Source organism: Leptodactylus fuscus, chromosome 8, assembly GCF_031893055.1.
Source record: "Leptodactylus fuscus isolate aLepFus1 chromosome 8, aLepFus1.hap2, whole genome shotgun sequence".
NCBI lineage: Eukaryota > Metazoa > Chordata > Amphibia > Anura > Leptodactylidae > Leptodactylus > Leptodactylus fuscus.
This window is the reverse complement of record NC_134272.1, coordinates 76,709,036-76,732,947: the sequence shown is the minus strand read 5'-3', so window position 1 is coordinate 76,732,947 and position 23,912 is coordinate 76,709,036. Positions and strand designations below refer to the sequence as shown.

General features: G+C 45.8%; 1 protein-coding gene across 6 annotated transcripts in view; it reads left to right on the top strand.

Annotated features, from left to right (window-relative positions):
• The window catches only part of SLC4A10 (solute carrier family 4 member 10), a 143,577-nt gene that overhangs the window by 95,170 nt on the left and 24,495 nt on the right, over nucleotides 1-23,912 (top strand). For 5 of the 6 annotated variants that reach the window (XM_075284470.1, XM_075284465.1, XM_075284469.1 and 2 more), the window contains exons 7-17: nucleotides 3,413-3,504; nucleotides 5,686-5,843; nucleotides 7,031-7,118; nucleotides 9,259-9,405; nucleotides 10,853-10,953; nucleotides 11,593-11,767; nucleotides 11,868-12,001; nucleotides 12,152-12,397; nucleotides 14,337-14,442; nucleotides 19,495-19,656; nucleotides 19,784-19,897. In XM_075284470.1, the coding sequence (XP_075140571.1) occupies nucleotides 3,413-3,504; nucleotides 5,686-5,843; nucleotides 7,031-7,118; nucleotides 9,259-9,405; nucleotides 10,853-10,953; nucleotides 11,593-11,767; nucleotides 11,868-12,001; nucleotides 12,152-12,397; nucleotides 14,337-14,442; nucleotides 19,495-19,656; nucleotides 19,784-19,897 (1,523 nt within the window). The remainder of the gene's footprint in view (nucleotides 1-3,412; nucleotides 3,505-5,685; nucleotides 5,844-7,030; nucleotides 7,119-9,258; nucleotides 9,406-10,852; nucleotides 10,954-11,592; nucleotides 11,768-11,867; nucleotides 12,002-12,151; nucleotides 12,398-14,336; nucleotides 14,443-19,494; nucleotides 19,657-19,783; nucleotides 19,898-23,912) is intronic. The other variant, XM_075284467.1, reaches the window with a different exon arrangement.

Here is a 23,912-nt window from a genome sequence, read left to right as displayed (position 1 = left end):
GCTCCAAATACAGTACATTGTCACTAGAGATGAGCGATCCGAACAGCACGCTCCATAGAAATGAATGGATACACCTGGTACTTCCGCGTTGACGGCGGCCGGCCGCTTAACCCCCCGCGTGCCGGCTACGTCCATTTATTTCTATGCGAGCGTGCTGTTCGGATCGGCTGATCCGAACAGTACTCGCTCATCTCTAATTGTCACGACATGAAAGCAAAAATACACACAGATTGTAGCTCACCACTACCGGATGGTCACCTATAGACACCTATAGCGTAAACCTTTCTTCTTTGATGCCGATGATCTTGCGTTGCTCATCTAGGGATATGTGAAACCAAGAGGAAAGTAAAAGAAGGACATGTCTGTACTATGGATGTGCCATGTAGGGATGTGAAGGCAAATAGGGCAGGATTTAGCATTTACCTGGATGACTTGCTGGGTCAGCTTTACCTTAATCTTATCATATCAAAAATGTAATATAAAAATAGATCTGTAATAGGTATAATGTCATGGCGTGACCTATAGAGTAGAACTTGTCAGGTCATGTATGTAATGTGTTATGTCTTCTGTCATTCATCGTTCTTCTGTCTTTGTTGTATGTGTCTCTAACAGGCTCTTCATCTCATCTCTGTTCCTCTCTCATCTTCCTCCCCTTGGCCTCTGAGGTAGTGTAAAAACTACACATTTGCACTCTAGATGGCTCTTGCTATATGTGTATTGCATGCCAATAACTAGATGTTTCATTCTTCAGAGACAGATCGGTAGAGATGGGTCCAGCAATGTTACATGGCGATAGCCAAAGGCTTTTGTAACTTCTGTGGTCGATATCTGGTCCCATTGGTCTACACTTTGGGTCTACACTATCAGCCTTCACTATGGTCTATAGGAATGGAGAGTAATTGGGGGACTGAAATAATAATATTGATGGTAATCTAAAAAAAGAATGTACAAACTTTCTAGTTTTGGATACTCTACCTATCTGAACCTGAATTTAACATATAGAGAACACAAGTCATGTTGTTGTTGTCTGCCTTATGTCATCTTGTCTGGTCTATGTCAACTATTTCATTGATATTTTGAGCTTCTATTATGAAGAATAGAGCACATGTGACCCCCGTATGTGTAACAGTATATATAGGAAAATCTAATCCCGAGGCTACTGATATTTCAGAACATCAACTCTTTGTGAACACCACCTAAAACCTCCATGAAAGGTCATGTAAAATAGAGTAAAACAAGTTTGTGGTTCCCTACCTGTAGAACACCCCACTGCCACCTAAAAGGGGACGTTATCTACTTCTACCTCTTAGGTACTCAATATGGAGACAGGAATAGCATCTTCCACCTCTCAACCAGCCCTATGTCCAGCTCAAGCTTCATTTACCCTAATATTGAGGTTTCAAGGAACATCAGTGTGTTAAGAGAGTCCACTCTGTGTTTGTGACCCTTTACCTTGGGACAGTGATGGTGAACCTTTTAGAGACCGAGTGCCCAAACTGCAACCCAAAACCCGCTAATTTATCACAAAGTGCCAACACAGCAATTTAACCTTAATGTGCGGATACACAATTACAGACCTGCAAAATATGGTCATACGAATGGGGCTTTATAGAGCTTTCTGCTCCACTGTGACCCCCACACAGTACAATCTGCTTCACAGTGGCCCCCACACAGTATAATCTGCTGCACAGTGGCCTCCACACAGTATAATCTGCTGCACAGTGGTCCCCACACAGTATAATCTGCTGCACAGTGGTCCCCACACAGTATAATCTGCTGCACAGTGGTCCCCACACAGTATAATCTGCTGCACAGTGGTCCTCACACAGTATAATCTGCTGCACAGTGGTCCCCACACAGTATAATCTGCTGCACAGTGGTCCCCACACAGTATAATCTGCTGCACAGTGGTCCCCACACAGTATAATCTGCTGCACAGTGGTCCCCACACAGTATAATCTGCTGCACAGTGGTCCCCACACAGTATAATCTGCTGCATAGTGGCCCCCACACAGTATAATCTGCTGCACAGTGGGCCCCACACAGTATAATTTGCTGCACAGTGGTCCCCACACAGTACAATAGGCTCCACAGTGGCCCCCACACAGTATAATCTGCTGCATAGTGGCCCCCACACAGTATAATCTGCTGCACAGTGGGCCCCACACAGTATAATTTGCTGCACAGTGGTCCCCACACAGTACAATAGGCTCCACAGTGGCCCCCACACAGTATAATCTGCTGCACAGTGGCCCCCACACAGTATAATATGCTCCACAGTGGCCCCCACACAGTATAATCTCTTCCACGGATGGATGCCCAAAGAGAGGGCTCTGAATGCCACCTCTGGCACTTGTGCCATAAGTTCACCATCACGGCCCTAGGATGTGGCCCCACTTGAGAATGACTCAGTGAAGAGGCCCCCACGTAGTGGTGAAGACGTCATTACCTTTAGTCCAACACGAGATACAATGCTTCATGGTTACAGTACTGGGTACTAAGCTTGGCAGCTACAGAAAATGGCCAGGCACAAATGGGTGCCAAGCTTGGTGGTTACATAGTCTACTACAGGCACAGAGTACAACGTTTAAAGATATGAAATGTGTACGTAGTGTAGGCAGATGTGGGGGTAAAATGCTGCACAGTAAGAATGCTTCCAGAAATAGAAGGGTTAATAGTTTATTTTTGTCAATTAACAAAATGAAACGATTGAAGAAAAGAGAAATGTAAATCCCATCAATATTTGGCGCTCCAGTCCGACACTGTACAGATGTCCTTCCTTACTGTTCCTCTTGGCTGGAAATGTCCACATGTTCTTCTGAGAATGAGCAGCTTTTCAAAACAACATGATTCTGCCACAAGATGTCTGCGCTATATACAGTATATATGTGTGTGTGCTGCCACCCAGTGGTTGTATTTTGAATTGCAACTTTTCAGGGGTTTTGATTGCATGTTACAATATTGTCTTGAATTTGTTTTTATAAGAACTTGGAATTTGGAATCCTTAAAGGGATATTCAAGTATTTGTATGAACTCCACTTCTCTCAGACCAGTGATATCATGTTCAATTATCACACTGACACGCCATAGCTCAGTCCGATTCAAATCAATGGAGGTGACCTACAATACCAAGCACAGCCACATAATAATATGTATGGCGCTGTGCTTGGTAAGTAGTGAAGAGGCCTCTGAAATCAATGTCTTAGTCCCAAATGACCCCTTTAACTAAGGTAAGGTTAAAGGTTAACAGAGATTGAGCTGCTGTTTGTTTCTTGCTGCTTGTGTGCTTTGTGCTCGCCCTGTAAGATTTTTATAGCACAGAACATAAAGGAACATTGATCTCTATGCAGACGGCTTTTTATGAAAGGGTTTCAGTGCCACAAATTGGAAAATAACATCTTTTGTCCTTTAGCAGGTCAGCTCGTCTCCCCGCAGTCCGCCCCATCCTGCATCGAAAATAAGAATGACGTCAGCAGAGAAAACAGCACCTTAGATGTCTCCAAGGTGAGTGATCCGAGGAAAATCAGCGAGATGTAAGACATTCTCATCTCAAGAGCCACGGACATCTCTAAGAGTTATACATGACGTGGATGAGCCGTTCCTGAAACAGCACCACATGCGTCTATGGGTTGTAGCTGGTATTGTAGGTATTGCAGAATTATTTATTTGTAATGCCAGACACAGGAATAGCACCATTCCTAATCCCCCCCCCCCCCCCAGGAATAGCACCACTCCTATCTTCCCCCAAGAATAGCACCACTCCTATCCCTCCCCCAGGAATAGCACCATTCCTATCCTCCCCCAAGAATAGCACCACTCCTATCCCTCCCCCAGGAATAGCACCATTCCTATCCTCCCCCAAGAATAGCACCACTCCTATCCCTCCCCCAGGAATAGCACCACTCCTATCCCTCCCCCAGGAATAGCACCATTCCTAATCCCCCCCCAGGAATAGCACCACTCCTATCCTCCCCCAAGAATAGCACCACTCCTATCCCTCCCCCAGGAATAGCGCCACTCCTATCTCCCCAAGAATAGCACAACTCCTATCCCTCCCCCAGGAATAGCACCATTCCTATCCTCCCCCAAGAATAGCACCACTCCTATCCCTCCCCCAGGAATATCACCACTCCTATCCCTCCCCCAGGAATAGCACCATTCCTATCCCCCCAGGAATAGCACCACTCCTATCCCTCCCCCAGGAATAGCACCACTCCTATCTCTCCAGGAATAGTGCCACTCCTATCCCTCCCCCAGGAATAGCACCACTCCTATCCCTCCCCCAGGAATAGCACCACTCCTATCTCTCCAGGAATAGTGCCACTCCTATTCCTCCCCCAGGAATAGCACCACTCCTATCCTCCCAGGAATAGCACCACTCCTATCCTCCCAGGAATACCACCACTCCTATCCTCCCAGGAATACCACCACTCCTATCCTCCCAGGAATACCACCACTCCTATCCTCCCAGGAATACCACCACTCCTATTCCCTTCCCCCCCTAGGAATAGCACTACACCTATTTCCCCCTAGGAACAGACCACTCCTATTTCCCTCAGGAATAGCACCACTCCAATCCCCCCAGGAATAGCACCACTCCTATTCACCCCCCCTAGGAATAGCACCACTCCTATCCACCCCAGGAATAGCATCACTCTTATCCCTCCTCCAGGAATAGTGCCACTCCTATCCCCCCAGGAATATCAACACTCCTATATTCCCCAGGAAGAGCAAACTCCTATCCCCCCAGAAATAGCACCACTCCTATCCCCAAAAGCAATATTGCCACTCTTAACTCCCTCCCCCAGGAATAGCGCCACTCCTTTCCATAGGCAGCCTCTGAAATTACAGCTCAGCTCCATTCACATGACATAGAGATGAGCTGCAGTATCAGACACAATCCACTTCCCTTATTTCTGTAACAATCCCAATTTGTAATACATTTGAGGAGTTTTCACTCTTACGTTTGTGTCTATCTCCGCTATGTGTACATTGTTTTATCTTTTTGGAACACCAAATGTATAAATATTTGACAAAATCCAGAAATCTCTGGTGCCGTATTCACAAACTCTGGGGAGATGCCAGCTACATTTGCATGGCTAATCTTGTAAATGTTAACACAGAATGTGTGCGGGTATCTAAGTAAACAGATGGCTGCCGGAATGTTCTAAACATAATGTCCGTTCTTCTAATGTATCTGGGAATCCGGTCACTGCAGCGTCTGCTTCATCCATCGCAGGACGCCCTTTTGAACTTTGTTATATACTTATTGGCGGGGATGACATCACTGACGCGTCTCTTATGATGTCGGAGGATTATGGAGTTCAGGTTCGTCGCTGATATTTTTAGTACACATTAGATTGTGTTTACCAGAGTTGTCAGATGGTGGAGCCAAACTAAACCACCCCCAATACTTGGCAGAGTCTTAAGAAACGTCTACACGTACCTTTACTACAGAACATGTTCATCCTGGAGGAAAGTCAACTTCAGAGTTCAGCTCTTGAGCCTTCAGAATTGTGAATGCAGTTCAGGACTGTAATAGAGATACAAGATAAGCAAAGTGATGCAAACGGGTTGTCGGCTGTCACCATAACGTAACCCGCACCAAGATTCTAGGGTAACACACTCGAGATGTTACATAGAATGCGTTTTTACTGAATTTGTCCTTTTTCTACCCCGATTTAGTTTGACTTACATTTCATGAAAAAGATCCCTCCTGGCGCAGAAGCATCGAACATCCTAGTTGGCGAACTGGAATTCTTAGACCGCGCTGTGGTTGCTTTTGTTCGGCTTTCTCCTGCAGTCCTGCTTTCTGGCCTTACAGAAGTTCCCATTCCATCCAGGTATTAAATAGCTATTTAGAGAGAGAGAGAACTGTGCAAAAGTTTCAGACAGGTCTGGAAAAAATGCTTCGCAGTGAGAAAAGAGAAACGTAAATCTCATCAATATTTGGTGACCTTTGCCCTTTGGAGGAGGAGACCTGGAAGTGATGATATGGCCCCCACATATATAGCCCCGATCTCAATATCCTTCAGTCTGTCTGGGATGACATGAAGAGACAGAAGGATTGGAGCAAGCCTACATTCATAGAAGATCTGGGCTTAGTTCTCCAAGATGGCGGCGGGAACAACCTCCCTGCCCAGTTCTGCCAAAACCTGTCTGTACCGAGAAGATGGCAAAGGTCACCCCAAATATTACATTTCTCTTTTTTTCATTCACTTCACAAATTAATCTATTTCTGAATGCATCCAGCCTCCCTTGCCTAAAACTTTTGCAGTGTTCTACTTAACTTGCGAAGTACATTTGTGTGTCTGATTTTATCATTAGTTGCTTGAAGCACCAACTCCTAGATGGCTCAATTGTAGGGTTGAACGATAGGGATCGGGAAAGATCGGATCTCGATCGACGATCGAGCAAATTTCATGATCACAATCGGCTGGAAAATGATCGGAAATCGGATTTTGAAATCTCAAGATCTGTTCAAGCCTAAAAGTGACCTTTCCCATAGAGAAGCATTGGCTAGGATTGAGCGATCGGGATCCAGATCGGCGATCGGCTGGAAAATGATCGGAAATCGGATTTTAAAATCGATTCTGGAACCTCAAGATCAGCTCAACCCTACTCAACTGGGATATATTGCATACATTATGTAACCTAGAAGAATATATTACTGCCTGGAAACCATCGACAAGCATGCACAACACGGATGGATCTTTTTATGAATATATATTCTAATAATAAACGTCTACCCGTCATTAGCACATAATTAATACAGAAATGGCCAAATAAGTTTTTAATATAAAATAAGTGTATATCTTGTCTTGCACAGAACCTGATCTGAGCTGAGCCGTGACTATGTACAATACACTGGTGTACCTTGAGGACTAACCAGATCCATGAGCAGCTTGCTGACTGTTTCCATTTTCCATGTAACTTCTTTATACCATATGCTTTTCCCAATAACCCCGACTCGCTACAATTTCAGGTTGTTTTAATTGTTGTCTTGGTCTTGTCCTTGCCTTTTCTGCAGATTTTTGTTCATACTCCTGGGGCCACTGGGAAAGGGACAGCAATATCATGAGATCGGACGCTCCATTGCTACGTTGATGACAGACGAGGTGATTATTACTCAGATATTGTTTTTCTGCAGCGACCACTACTGTTCAAATGCAGTATTACAAGGTGACCGTGTAACTCAAAGTCACTTGGACTGTGCCAGGGACGAAGCCTTAATTCTAGGCTAAAAGAGGGGTTTGTTGAGTAGGGGACCCCATTATCAGATGTATGGATAAGGTCTTAGGGGGCGTTCACACTACCGTCGATGTCCGACAGCTAGTGTCCGCTGCTAATGTCTGTTCAAAATCTTGCGCGGACATTAGCAGCAGACAGTAGCTGTGTCCGTGACATTTTGCATTGATTTAAACGGAGATTGGGTGCGTTCTTTTACTGTCCGTGGGTGTCCTTAAGTGTCCGTTCCCAAAGATGTCCGACTTTTCAAGTGGACAGCTAAACCCGACATGTAGGAGATATGGGGCAATGTGAGGTGACGTGAGGTGATATGAGGAGATATGGGACAACGTGAGGTGATTTGGGGCTATATCAGGTGATGTGAAGCAATATTAGGCAATGTGGGGCAATATGAGGTGATATGAGGCCCTGTGAGGTGATATGAGGAATGTGAGGAAATAAATCGATGGTTCTGCGGATATGAGGCGATAGGAAATTATATGAGGCCCTGTGAGGTGATGTAAGGTGAAGTGAGGTGATATAAGGAGATATGGGACAATATGAGGTAATGTGAGGTGATATGAGGAGATATGGGACAATGTGAGGTGATGGGGGGCTATGTTAGGCATTATGAGTTGATGTGAAGTAATATTAGGCAATGTGGGGCAATATGAGGTGAATGAGGCCCTGTGAGGTGATATGAAGAGATATGGGGCAATATGAGGTGATGTGGATCTATATTAGGCGATGTGAAGTGATATGAGGTGATGTGAAGCAATATTAGGCATTGTGGGGTAATATGAGGCCAATATGAGGAGATGGGGCAATGTGGGGAAATATGAGACGATGTGAGGTGATATAAGGCAATAAAAGGTGATATGAGGTGATATGAAGAGATATGGGGCAATATGAAGCAATATGGATCTATATTAGGTGATATGAGGTGATGTGAAGCAATATTAGGCTTTATGGGGCAATATGAGGTGATATGAGGCCATGTGAGGCGATATGAGGAGACATGGGGCGATGTGGGGCAATATGAGACGATGTGAGGTGAAATAAGGCAATATGAGGTGATACAAGGCAATGTGATTTGAGGAGATATAAGGTGATATTAGGCAATATGAAAGGATTTAAGGCGATATGAGGCGCCGCACTCCGCTGTAAATACATTAAGAATCATCCTCATTAATAATAAATGACGCCGCGTATTCCCAAATCCACAGGAGAACGACGGCACCAAGGCCGAGGACTATTAGTAACTCTCATAATGGAGTCTGTAACTCTTTGCTTGCCGCAGGTTTCTAGTGCACACATGAGTCTTCTATATAGACACAAGTATCATCGGCCTCTCAGCCGCTCCGTCAATCATACAGCTCTATCGATTCCATTAAAAAACACCGATACACGGACTCCGGCTCCAGCGGCTGTGTGTTGTGAAACAAAGCCTTTTTCAGGCTTGCACCTTCCTCTTACTGAATAAAGCTGCTATGCTTTCTCTTCATGGTAGACATGGGCCCGGTGCTATTTGGCAAATATCCACTGGGCAATTCTGCAATGTTTCCTGAAAAATGAGGTGTTATTGAGTGTGGTACCCCCGGGGATTACTCTGCAGGCCCGCTACAGCTTTGAGTCTTTGCATTGCACCTCATTGTACAGGTAGCAGCAGGAGTACCTTGCTATAAGACAGCCATGATACTCTAAATCAGGGGTAGGGAACGTACCGCTCTCCAGCTGTTGCAAAACTACAACTCCCAGCATGCATGCTTTGCTGTTCTTGGAACTCCCATGGAAGTGAATGGAGCATGTTGGGAGTTGTAGTTTCACAGCACCTGGAGAGCCGAAGGTTCCCTACCCCTGCTCTAAATGGTGGTGCCCTACAGGTGAGACCTCCGTCACCTCAGTTGCAGCATGAATCCCAATCCTTTTTTTTTTTGCTGTTAAAACTTTTCTATGACTATTGTTGAGTATTTTTTTTTATTTCTATCCCATCCATCTGTAAATTCTGAATTTTCTATTTTTCTGCAACAGGTATTTCATGATGTTGCATACAAAGCTAAAGATCGGAATGATTTGGTCTCCGGAATCGATGAATTTCTTGACCAGGTGACCGTTCTTCCTCCGGGGGAATGGGATCCATCAATCCGCATTGAACCACCAAAAAATGTCCCATCGCAAGTGAGTCAAGTATTTTAAGAACTTTTACATGATATTTGGGCTGTTTTTTTCATATTGATATCAGAAAATCGGTGCAAAAACCTTCCATCGTTGTCATGAACCCTTTCAACGCTGGAAATGACCACTGCAAAGATGTACTGCCATACACATCAGATTGCTGTTGGCCCATTTTGCCAATAGTTGTCTCCGCGATTTCACCAGGCTGAACAAGGATACTTACTTTTAAGGGGAAAGTGAGATGAAGATCATGTTATGAGCAGTTTATTCTTCTTGGAAATCTCACAGAAAAATGGCAGATTTTGTGGCAAATCTTCACGAGGTCACATGACACATCAAATGCAAATCCACTGCAGAAATCTGAGTGTCAGAACTCACATCAGATGTGATATGTTGAAATCTGTGACTTGTGAACATATCTTTGAAGAGGTGATTAGTATTAGATTGTGGGGCTCCACCTACTGGCACCCCAGGTGACCTGATGGAAGGAGCAGTGGTACTAAAGACGGTGGTGCTCGACACATCACAGTATTGTTTTATGAATATTGATCTAGTGATATGTTAAAGGGGGATTTCCAACTGGCGGGTTAACCAACCTGCATGCTGTCTGCTCTGTTCACTTCCTGGTTATCTCGGTACATTGGTGGGCGGGGTTTCACTTGCTGTCTCCCAGACAAAGCCAGCTCTGCTATCTCTCTTCATAGCAGTGCATGTTTGCAGTCAGTAATGAGGGATGGTTGTACATAAATTAGCACAGTATTACTGAAAGATGCACGATATGAAGCTGATGTAGCAGAGCTGGATTTGATAGGTGATGAGAATCCCAAATTTACATGCTACAGGAACAAGAGTCAGCTTGCAATAAACTCAGTTTTAGGCCTGTGTTACATACAGAGGTAACAGACTCCCTGTCTCAGCCCTTATCAGCAAAATCCAATTGATAACTTGAAGAGAGAGATAAACAGCCCAGAAATACAAGCTGCTCCGAGCACTCAGCTCCCCCTCCCCTATCTGAGAGCAGGGAGCTACGTCACTTGTCCTGGGCAGAGAAATAAGATCACCCCAGGTCTGTGGTTATGGAAACGCAGTGTAAACAATGTGAAGTGAATAATCTAAGATAACATCCAAACAAAACAGTTTTGATGAAGCAATGTATTTAGGGAAAGTATTAAATCCACATAAGCTAGCAGTATAGATAGGATCCTTGAGATAGGACAACCCCTTTAAGTATTCACAGGATCCGTCATATGAGTTTAGAATCACACAGAGATACAGTACGGGGTACAGGGGCAGATGCTTTTCCCTTTAGGGACAGCGATTTCGCTTGCCTGTATTATGTAAAATAAACACAGTGATCTACTTTTTGCTAAGGGAAACTCCTGGACTCCAACGCTCTTGACTGAATCAGACCTCCCGAAAATCAAACTTATCCCTTTGCAATTCCATTTAGGAAAAGAGAAAAACTCCTGGTGTGCCTAATGGGACAGCCGCACTAGGGGATCCAGAAGACCATGGGGGTCACAGTGGGCCTGAGCTACAGAGGACTGGAAGGTTGGTTACTTATCATGTTAAACTATATAGGAAACCTGATGGAACAAATGTCTTGTAGGATGGAATCATGAGTTGTCATGTGACCAGGATTCTAAATCTATACGAGCCTATTTAAATAAGACACAGTAATGGTCCCCAGAAAGACTGTGTTGGGGCCGCTGAATTGGTGCTGTAAGCCCTTTTACTCTCATGATCGTTGGGGGTCCCAGAAGTCTAACCCAAACTGATCAACAAATTATACTACATCCCAACAGTATACTACCATTTTATTAGATAGGATTACCCCTTTCATTTCTTAAAGGGTCTCTAAGCCATGAAAAAAAATGTATCATCTAGCCATGAGATAGAAGATAAATTGCTGCCTTACATCTATAGGTAAGCCAGTAGAGGTCACCATATATGTTAATGTAGAGACAGATAAGAGGTTGGTCTTGCTCATGAAATTGACAGACTGTTCAGCTCCTATTAGGGTTGAGCCGATCTTGAGATTTCGGGATCGATTTTAAAATCCGATTTCCGATCATTTTCCAGCCGATCACAATCCTGATCGCGATCGTGAAATTTGCTCAATCGCTAATCGGGATCTGATCTTTCCCGATCGCTCAACCCTAGTTCCTATGTTTTTTCTCTTCATTCCAGGTTCTTTGGAGGTTTGGTCCTAGATGTCAAGAGGAAAGCTCCTTTCTTCTGGAGTGACTTCAGGGATGCTTTTAGCTTGCAGTGTTTAGCGTCATTTCTGTTCCTGTATTGTGCATGTATGTCCCCCGTCATCACATTTGGTGGTCTTCTCGGAGAGGCGACTGAAGGTCGTATAGTAGGTGTTGTACCTTCTATGGTTTTCTTTCTGATCCATCAATGTTCTGCCTGTACATTTGACCAATGATCCTTTATGTGCTTCTTTGTACTCTTCCCAGAGTGCAATAGAGTCGTTGTTTGGAGCCTCAATGACAGGGATAGCATTTTCTCTGTTTGGTGGACAACCTCTCACCATTTTGGGCAGTACGGGACCAGTGCTGGTGTTTGAAAAGATCCTGTTCAAATTTTGCAAGTAAGTGATAAAACTTTATCTATCTATCTATCTATCTATCTATCTATCTATCTATCTATCTATCTCATATCTATCTATCTATCTATCTATCTATCTATCTACTTATCTCGTAAAGTTACGTTCTCATTTTATCTTTCATTCTTCTCTTAGGGAATATGGGCTTTCGTACCTCTCGCTAAGGGCAAGCATAGGTCTCTGGACGGCTTTTAATTGTATAGTCCTGGTGGCCACCGATGCCAGTTCCCTGGTGTGTTACATTACACGGTTTACTGAGGAAGCGTTTGCGGCGCTCATCTGCATCATTTTCATTTACGAGGCCTTAGAAAAGCTGTTTCATCTAGGTGAGAACTATCCAATCAACATGAATAATAATTTGGAACTACTAACACAGTATTCGTAAGTACAGAATCTTTTTCCTCTAAGTTACGTATTCCAGAGGGAGGGAGAGGTTTTTAGAGGCCTGTAGTATAAATCTGTCCATTTCATAGACCTAGTTCATCATTTAATAAGTACCCCAAAAATCACTGACCTGTTATCACTGAAAACAATGGCCCCCCCATGCACAAGGGACAGATTTATTAAAGTCTGAACTGCGATAATGTAAAATAATAGGAACAAAGTATAAATAATACCCCTCATTGTGGCCCCCACACAGTATAAATAATGCCCTTCCTTGTGATCCCCACAGTAAAAAGAACAAATACTACAAGAGAAAAGTACTACCCCCTTGTCCCATTCCCCTCCATTCCACACCAGTCTCTGCAACCAGCAGCTTGGATGCGGCAGGCACAATGTAGTGACGTCACTATACCACCCCTGTCTGCACCCTAGTTGCCAGGAGCAGAGATGGTGGTTGAATGGTGGAGTCTTGCGCAGACAGCTTCATGTTTCACCATTGTACTTAGTTCTATCTGTGTGCTCCAGATACAGATCTGGACCTGGACAACCCAAACTTTCCCCTACCATCTAGGGAAATGGGACAGCATCTGACTAGAGATGAGCGAACAGTAAAATGTTCAAGGTTCGATATTCGTTTCGAGTAGCCCCTCAATATTCGACTACTCGAATCGAATATCGAACCCTATTATAGTCTATGGGGGGAAAATGCTTGTTTCAGGGGTAGGCAACATTCGATTAAATTATACTTACCAAGTCCAAGAGTGAGGGTCGGGCTGGATCCTCCGTGCAGTCTTCTCCGTGCAGCGTCCCCGCGGCATCTTCCGGCTCTGAATTCACTCTGCCAGGCATCGGGCCTGGGCAGAGCCGACTGCGCATGCCCGCACTACAAGCAGACATGCGCAGTCGGCTGTGCCCAGGCCCATTGCCTGGCAGAGTGAATGAAGAGCCGGAAGACGCCAGCGGGGAAGCTGCACAGAGAAGACTTCTAAAGGTAGGAGAAGAACCAGCGTTGATTGGCCGACTGTATAGCATTCGGCCAATCAATGCTGGTTCTGCATCGAACTTTTACATTCGAATAGCGAGTGGTACTCGATCGAGTACGAGTATTTCGAATACAGTAGTATTCGATCGAATACCTACTCGATCGAGTACTACTCGCTCATCTCTACATCTGACATCTGGGACTGTCCCACTGAATCCAGGATGGTTTAGAGGTATGTTCTAAAGTTAGTTTCATTGTCCTAGCAGATTATACTACATTAACCTCTATTGTTCCCTTATTTTCATTACTTATGTTCTAAAGTTGGCATTCGGCCAATCAACGCTGGTTCTCAATTGAATATTTACTGCGAATAGCTAGTAGTATTTAATCGAGTACGAGTATTTCGAATACCGTAGTATTCTATCGAATACCTACTCAATCGAATACTACTCGCTCATCTCTAGCACCTACACGTATACATGAAGTATCCCAGAGCATTGGTACTCTGACAAAATCCACGTATATGTTAATATTCCAGGGACTATATTACAGGTTTTCAGTTCAGACTTTAGTAAATTTCCATAATCTAATCTAATTTTGGATTTTTTTCTACAGTTTTGATAATTAGAAATGCTCTTATTAGTAGTTCATCATGTGCTTTGGGAAATATGTTGTGTGATTACAAGGTCATGTGATATGGTATATGGGTATAATTAATAGCCCCGGAGTAATGAAAACCCAAAATAAAACAAGCAGAACATATGTCACACTGCAGCACATTACTCCCAGCTCTGCTCGCCGCAGTATGTTACTGTTTTTTACTATGTAAGGTTTAGTTTGAGCGAATCAATTCAGATACGTAAAAGTGTTAGAAGCAGCTAGAAAGTGTTTTACCTCCGCACCAGGGTCTGACTATCTCCCAAAGATCTTTCCTCTGTCTTGTGTCTTTTTTAGATGCAGTTGTGCGGAGCCCAGTAACCCTAGTAATGAGACACTGCGATATTGGAATGACGAAAATATAACCACGTCAGATATCACCTGGAATAACCTGACTGTTAGTGTAAGTGGAGATGGTTTGTGATCCAGTTACTGTGGTGGAATCGCATCCAAAGGACACAGAGCTACAATTCTACGGCGCCTCCACTAGACAGTAGACGGGGCTGCAGCTTTATGACTATTACTTGAATACATTTGCGTCTAGCCCTGTTCGCAGCAGTAGTCTCCAGAGACTTAGGTTGCAAGATCAACTGATTGGTGCAGAGCCTGAATGTTGAACCCACATTGATCAGATCCTGTGGATAGGTCCTTAGTATAAAAAAATGCTATCGGAACTGGAAAAACCCGTTAAAGGGATTCTACCATTAAAATCAAATTTTTCTCGTTGACACGTCGGAATAGCCTTAAGAAAGGCTATTCTTCTCCTACCTTTAGATGTCTTCTCCGCGCCACCGTTCGGTATATAATCTGTCGGTATGCAAATGAGTTCTCTCGCAGCACTGGGGGTGGGTCCCAGTGCTCAAACAGCACTGGGGGTGTCCCCAATACTGTGAGAGAACTCTCCAGCACTGCCTCCATCTTCTTCAGGAACAGCCTCTTCACGCGTCTTCTTCCGGCGTTGGCGGTCAAATTTCTAGGCCTCGGGCAGAGCCCACTGCGCATGCCACAGGCTACAAGAAAATGGCCCCTTACTCACTGCGAGTTCTCTCACAGCATTGGGGATGCCCCCAGTGCTGCGAGAGAACTCATTTGTATACTGACGAAAACCTGGATTTATACCGAACGGTGGCGCGGAGAAGACATCTAAAGGTAGGAGAAGAATAGACTTTCTTAAGGCTATTCCTACGTGTCAATGAGAAAAAATTTGATTTTAATGGTAGAATCCCTTTAAGGCTGAGGCCCCATGTTGTGGAAACGCAACTTTTTTTGTTACAGATTTTGTGGTGGTTTTTTGAGCCAAAGCCAGGAGTGGATTTGCATGATAATGCCCCAGACGTCTGGGGCATTATCATACAGGCCCAAAGCCTTATGGTAGCAGTAGCAGCCTGTTGCAATACAGGTCCAAAGCCTGTGCTAGCAGTAACAGGCTATTACTACTACCACAGGCTTTGGGCCTATATGGTAATATCCCAGACCACGTGACATCTGGGATATTAGCATATAGTCCTGAAACCAGCTAGGATTAACATGAGCACAAACAGAATGTCATGCATTTCCCCCCCCCCCCCTCGGCTTATACTCGAGACAATAAGTTTTCCCCATTTTTTGTGGTAAAATTAGGTGGGTCGGCTTATATTCAGGTCGACTTATACTCGAATATATACAGTAAGTACTCCCTATGTATTTCCCACTCCTTTTGTAGTTATTTTTGGCTTTGGCTTCAAAAAATGCAGCAAAATCTGCAACAAAGTAAATTGTGCTTCTGCAACGTGAGACCTCAGCCTAAGACTAATTATTCAATGGAATTATTTTACGCTAATGGAGGCGTTAAATTAAAAATCAAGCATACTCCCCTGTACATGGTGCTCCAGTGACTGCCACCAGTGTGTGTTTGGTTTCGTGTCAGTGCCTGGATACTGAAAGTCCTCAGCTTCACACGACTGCTGAGACCAATCAGTGGCCTCGGAACTGGCATGGAACTAGTGACATCGGACAACCGGTCCTTCTCCAGCATCTTCTAAGGCCATTCATTGGTCTCAGTGGCCATGTGAGGCTGAGGACTTCCGGCATCCAGGCATTGATAACAGAGTCAGGGATAGGTGAGTATGCTTTATTTTTTTATTTTAAACCTTCTCGGTTTCAACACTGGTTGTTCCAAGTCACCCCTTTAACAAAGAAGACAAGTGTGAATTGCTCCTTAATCCCGCTTTCAATGTCTAATATCTGATGATCTTTAAGACGTCATTTATCTGAGATTTTCACTTGGTGTCCAGGTCAATGACACCCTCATCTTGTGCGGCTCCCATAAAACTAATAACCACACATATCTCATGCTTCACATTTTATGGCATTCCAGTTCCAGATACGGAGAACGTCGCACCAATAAAATCTGTTTTGTTTTTGTTTTTTTGTTATTTTTTTTCTACAAAACCAACTTAAAAACATCACCGAACAAAGAGGATTTTTGCTGATGCGTGACAGATGGCACAGTCAGACTACTAAAATGTATCCAAAAGCTCGTACTTCCTCTATAATATTTTTTTCTCCAGCTGTTCAGGATACTTGCTGAAATATAACAGTTTTTGTTTCTTGTTTCTAAGATTATAAAAAGGTCTTCTTCCTGTTCCTTAATTTTTGGAGATCTTGTCCTTGTGTTGACTGTCCAGTTCTGGAGAAGGAGCTTACATGTAAAAAGAGAAATTTAGTTTAATGAACTTTTAAGAGGACCTTTCACCACTTCCTCCAATTCTTTGTATTCCTTAAACGGGTTGGCCACTTTCAGACCAATATTGACAAACAAATGTACAATAAAAAGATATACAATTTTCCCCTTTACTTTCTGTATCAATTCCTCACGGTTTTCTAGATTTTGGCTTGCCGTCATTTATTCTGTTACTTCTAATGGATAGAAGTCTGACCATGGTCATGTGATTTACAGTCCATGGTCATGCATACCTCCCAACTTTTGAAGAACCGAAAGAGGGACAAAATGTTCGGCGCGCGTAGAGCGCCGCGGCAAATTTAGCCCCGCCCACTTTTGTGTTGACTCCACCCACTCGTTAATTTTTCATGTGCCCGCACACAGTATAATCCTCCTACAGTCACCCGTAAATTATATGTCCCCCCTCTATCTCTCCCCCAGTTTCATATACACCCTTCATCTGCCCTCAGTTTCATGTCCCTCTTCCATCTCTGCCCCCAGATTCATGTCCCTCCATCTCTGCCCCCAGATTCATGTCCTCTCCATCTCTGCCCCCAGATTCATGTCCCCACATCTCTGCCCCCAGATTCATGTCCCACATCTCTGCCCCCAGATTCATGTCCCCCATCTCTGCCCTCAGATTCATGTCCTCTCCATCTCTGCCCCCAGATTCATGTCCCCACATCTCTGTCCCCAGATTCATGTCCCCCATCTCTGCCCCCAGATTCATGTCCCTCCATCTCTGCCCCCAGTTTCATGTCCACTCCATCTCTGCCCCCAGATTCATGTCCCTCCATATCTGCCCCCAGATTCATGTCCCCACATCTCCGCCCCCAGATTCCTGTCCCTCCATCTCTGCCCCCAGATTCATGTCCCCCAATCTCTGCCCCCAGATTCATGTCCCTCCATCTCTGCCCCCAGATTCATGTCCCTCCATATCTGCCCCCAGATTCATGTCCCAACATCTCTGCCCCCAGATTCATGTCCCACATCTCTGCCCCCAGATTCCTGTCCCTCCATCTCTGCCCCCAGATTCATGTCCCCCATCTCTGCCCCCAGATTCATGTCCTCTCCATCTCTGCCCCCAGTGTCATGCCGTCCTCTCCTTCATCTGCCCCCAGATTCACGTTCCACCTCCACATTAAACTTACCTTCTCCTCCGCTCCCTCGCCGCTCTCTGCCCGCCTCTCTCGCTGACACATGCGGCTGAAGGAAGGAGCTGACACAGGTCAGCTCCTCGCTTCGCCGCTGCCCGCCTCTCTCCCTGACACATGCGGCTGAAGCTGCTCGCGTGCTCGCTTCGCCGCTGCGTCTCTCTCTCGCTGACACATGCGGCTGAAGCGAGGAGCTGACCTGTGTCAGCTCCTCGCTTCGCCGCTGCCGCCGGCTCCTGGCTTGTACATCGCGTCTACAAGCCAGGAGCCGGCGGCAGCAGCGAAGCGAGGAGCTGACACAGGTCAGCTCCTCGCTTCAGCCGCATGTGTCAGTGAGAGAGACGCAGCGGCGAAGCGAGCACGCGAGCAGCTTCAGCCGCATGTGTCAGGGAGAGAGGCGGGCAGCGGTGAAGCGAGGAGCTGACCTGTGTCAGCTCCTTGCTTCAGCCGCATATGTGTTCAACTCAGATCTGCGTCCTCTGGACGCAGATCTGAGTTGAAATCGGGACATACCTCCCTCCAACCGGGACCGCGGGACATGTCACCCAAATCGTGACTGTCCCGCGGAAATCGGGACGGTTGGGAGGTATGGTCATGTGATGTGCACATGTGCACATGACCATGACCATGGTCAGAGTTTTATCCTCTAGTCTAGAGTAACAGAATGAATGACAGCAAACCGAAATCTAGAAAACCGTGAGGAACTGATACAGAAAGTATATTGGAAAATTGTATATCTTTCTATTGTACATTTGTTTGTCAATATTGGTCTGAAAGTGGCCAACCCCTTTAATAACTTCCCCGCCAGTGATTCACACACTTGGAACTTTATCTCTAGCCCCCGTCATTTCTGAGCAATCAGTGCTGTTAATTTTGGGACCTGAAATGCTAATTAGGCTATACGGTTAGGGCAGGTCTAGTGGGAGCAGATAGTCTAAGACCGCCCATCTGACTGTAGAGAGTCTAATTAGCATATTGCGTACTGAAGCTAGCAGCATTGATTACGCCGAAACGGTGGGGGCTATAGAACAATTCAAATGGTGCTGGAATCAGTGGTGAGGCGCCTATTGAGTGGTACAAGGAACTGGAGACATTTGATATAGTGAAATAATACTGCATGACCATTCCCAGTTAAAACTGCTGTACCTAAATAAATGTTCCGCCCACGTTCCATCTCAACTACCTGAGTATGATAACTAAGTAAAGTTGCTATATAGTACCTACATATCACTTCCATATTATACAATGCACAGCTTACATAGCTTGCATAAATAATACCGCCATACAGTTCTCAAATAGTATTAATGGTAATATATTTTATTTATATAGTGCCAACATATCCCCCAGCACTCGACAATTGACAGGGATAAGTCATAGATTCTAATATGTTTGCCATATTTTAAGGGCCATTGATATAACAGATGGTTTACTATCAGCAAGGTAAATTCATTTAGGGGTCATCACCTATTCTGTATACATGGGGATACTCTGGTCAGATCCTTGGGCTCAGATCTGAGCGCCCTGTTAATAGGTTATATGCCGGTATTATTAGGATGTTTTTATTTTCTAAATGTTAACATGTAACATTGTAATTTCACAGGCATGTAAGAAGTATAAAGGAGTTTTTGTGGGTAGCGCCTGTGGACATGAAGGCCCATATGTGCCCGACGTCCTGTTTTGGTCCATCATCTTATTCTTTTCGACTGTGATACTCTCATCAACCCTGAAACAGTTCAAAACCAGCAGATATTTCCCGACAAAGGTAAAGACACGTCACCACAGTCCTGGAGTTATTGCCACAATGGCGGAGTATTTCAGTATTGTTCAGTATATTTCAGTACATTGTTATAATGTTTTATGATGGACCCTTTTTTTATTTTTTTGTATAGGTTCGCTCAATTATCAGCGACTTTGCTGTGTTCCTTACCATTATGTCAATGGTTCTGATAGATTATGGCCTTGGAATCCCCTCTCCGAAGCTTCAGGTTCCCAGCGATTTCAAGGTGACAATAAAGAGCAATGAAGAGATAATAGACACTGCTCAAAAAATAAAGGGAACACTCAAATAACACCTCCTAGATCTGAATGAATGAAATATTCTCATTGAATACCTTGTTCTGTACAAAGTTGAATGTGATGACAATCACACAAAAGTCATCAATGGAAATCAAATTTTTAACCAATGGAGGCCTGGATTTGGAGTCACCCCCAAAATTAAAGTGGAAAAACACACTACAGGCTGATCCAACTCTGATGTAATGTCCTTAAAACATCTCAGTATAAGGTTCAGTAGTGTGTGTGGCCTCCACATGCCTGTATGACCTCCCTACAATGCTTTGGGCATGCTCCTGATGAGGTTGTGGATGGTCTCCTGAGGGATCTCCACCCAGACCTGGACTAAAGCATCTGCCAACTCCTGGACAGTCTCCAACGTGACACGCTGGAGGCGCTACCAGGGGACAGGTCAGTACACCAGGAGACATGGAGGGGGCCGTTGGATGGCAACAACCTAGCAGCAGGACCTCTACCTCTGCCTTTGTGCAAGGAGGAACAGGAGGAGCACAGGAGATGATATATATCATTGGGATTCTCACGCCTAGTGACAGCACCGATCTGATGATGTATGTCTTTGGACTTCTCACATCTGGTGACAGCGCCGATCAGATGATATACAGTATGTCATTGGGATTCTCACGCCTAGTGACAGCGCTGATCAGATGACGTATGTCATTGAACTGTTCACACCTGGTGACAGCGCTGATCAGATGATGTATATCATTGGGCTTCTCTCACCTGGTGACAGGTGCTCTTTAGATATATATGGAACCAACAAAACATCCCTGTTCTTGTCATTACTTCTGAGTATAAGAGTGAAGTTTTCTGCACCGCGTTTCGTCTCATTAATACACTGACGGGCTGTTGCTTAGTTGGAGCCTTTAGTTTAGTATAATAATGAATTCTGTCTTCCGAGTGCGGATTACTCCATCCTGGAACATGAATATATAAAGTCCCCATCACTGTAGATAGTTCTGCATCAATTTGCTTTTATACCAAGCTTATTTGAAATCTCCTGCAGGGAACTATTCATCAGACCGGACACATAATATATAAATGTAATAAATAAGCTGTGAAGTCATGGAGACATTGGGAAATGGCAAGCTCTAAGTAGAGAGGATCAAAATGACTCCCGTATAATCTGCACAGAGGCCATTAAGAAGCCTTCTCTCCTCATAGTTACTTTTTCTTTATTTACACCTGATTCCTAGATTCACCCCTATAGAATGGTAACCTGAGTGTGCCCAGTCCACTTTGTAGCCAAAGAATAATGGTGCCCTTCTGTATGAAACATACTTTATAGTAATGGCTCCCCTGTAGTGTCCAACACACTTTCATAGTGCCTTGCTGGTGTGGCACAGAGTAAGTGGCCCCACACAGCAATGAATCCACCTTAATGCCGTTCACAATGTCCCCACTATTATTTTCGCTTAAAGCCCCCTATACAATGAGTTCCTCTTAGTGCCCACACACACGATTAATTCTACATAGTGCCCCACCAGTTATAATGCCCCTTTATTGCCACACATTTGGTATAATGCCCTCTATGTGCCTCTGAGACAGCACGATACCCTCTTATGCTTGGTTCACATCTACGTTGGTAGTCCGAGGGAGTCCGCATGAGGACCTCCCAAACGGAATACCGAATGCAACTTCAAGAGATGTGCAGTGAAAGCACACGAACCCCATAGACCAGGGGTCTCAAACTCATCTCAGCATGTGGGCCGCAGAGCAAGATCCCAGCCAGTCGGAGGGCCGCACCGCGGCAAATTTAGCTCCACCCACTTTTATGTTGACTCCGCCCATTCTCATTCATTTTTCATGTGCCCCCACACTGTATAATCCTCCTACAGTCACCCGTAAACTATATGTCCCCCCTCTATCTCTCCCCCAGTTACATATACACCCTTCATCTGCCCCCAGATTCATGTCCCTCCATCTCTGCCCCCAGATTCATGTCCCTCCATCTCTGCCCCCAGATTCATTTCCCCCATCTCTGCCCCCAGATTCATGTCCCCCCATCTCTGCCCCCAGATTCATGTCCCCCCATCTCTTCCCTCAGATTCATGTCACCCCATCTATGCCCCCAGATTCATGTCCCCCTCATCTCTGCCCCCAGATTCATGTCCCCTCCATCTCTGCCCCCAGATTCATGTCCCCCCCATCTCTGCCCTCAGATTCATGTCCCCCCCATCTCTGCCCCCAGATTCATGTCCCTCCATCTCTGCCCCTAGATTCATGTCCCTCCATCTCTGCCCCCAGATTCATGTCCCCCCATCTCTGCCCCCAGATTCATGTCCCCCCATCTCTGCCCCCAGATTCATGTCCCCCCCATCTCTGCCCCCAGATTCATGTCCCCCCATCTCTGCCCCCAGATTCATGTCCCCCCCATCTCTGCCCCCAGATTCATGTCCCCCCATCTCTGCCCCCAGATTCATGTCCCCCCATCTCTGCCCCCAGATTCATGTCCCCCCATCTCTGTCCCAGATTCATGTCACCCCATCTCTGCCCCCAGATTCATGTCCCCCCATCTCTGCCCCCAGATTCATGTCCCCCCATCTCTGCCCCCAGATTCATGTCACCCCATCTCTGCCCCCAGATTCATGTCCCCCCATCTCTGCCCCCAGATTCATGTCCCCCCATCTCTGCCCCCAGATTCATGTCCCCTCCATCTCTGCCCCCAGATTCATGTCCCCCCATCTCTGCCCCCAGATTCATGTCCCCCCATCTCTGCCCCCAGATTCATGTCCCTCCATCTCTGCCCCCAGATTCATGTCCCTCCATCTCTGCCCCCAGATTCATGTCCCCCCATCTCTGCCCCCAGATTCATGTCCCCCCATCTCTGCCCCCAGATTCATGTCCCCCCATCTCTGCCCCCAGATTCATGTCCCCCCATCTCTGCCCCCAGATTCATGTCCCCCCATCTCTGCCCCCAGATTCATGTCCCCCCATCTCTGCCCCCAGATTCATGTCCCTCCATCTCTGCCCCTAGATTCATGTCCCTCCATCTCTGCCCCCAGATTCATGTCCCCCCATCTCTTCCCTCAGATTCATGTCACCCCATCTCTGCCCCCAGATTCATGTCCCCCCCATCTCTGCCCCCAGATTCATGTCCCCTCCATCTCTGCCCCCAGATTCATGTCCCCCCATCTCTGCCCCCAGATTCATGTCCCCCCATCTCTGCCCCCAGATTCATGTCCCCCCATCTCTGCCCCCAGATTCATGTCCCCCCCATCTCTGCCCCCAGATTCATGTCCCCCCATCTCTGCCCCCAGATTCATGTCCCCCCATCTCTGCCCCCAGATTCATGTCCCTCCATCTCTGCCCCCAGATTCATGTCCCTCCATCTCTGCCCCCAGATTCATGCCCCCCATCTCTGCCCCCAGATTCATGTCCCTCCATCTCTGCCCCAGTGTCATGCCGTTCTCCCCCCTCCCTTCGTCTGCCCCCAGTGTCATGAGCCCCTTCATTCCACCTCAATGTTTAACACACAAAAAAACACTTATACTCACCATCCAACGCTCCCCCGCTGCGCTCTGCAGTTTCACTAATAAACCTGTAGGCGCGATGTGATGATGTGACGTCATCACATCGCGCCTATATGTCCACTAGCCGGAACGTAGCGGCTAGTGGATATAATCATCTCGCAATGTATTCAACTCGGATCCGGCGTCCCTAGGCTTGTGCCATAGACTATAATGGGGTCCATGTGCTTGCTGCGAGATCTCTGCACGGAGCATGCGAACAGAAAAGTAGATGGTGAATTTCTTTTCTGTCCGCATGATCCCTGCGGAGATCTGGCGGTAAGCACACAGTCCTCATTATAATCTATGGGGTCCGTGTGCTTTCACTGGCACACCGCTTGCAGTTGCGTTTGGTATTCCGTTCGGGGGGTCTTCATGCGGACTTCCCCGAACGGAATCCAAAAGCTGATGTGAATGAGGTCTTAGGTCAAGTTTTTGG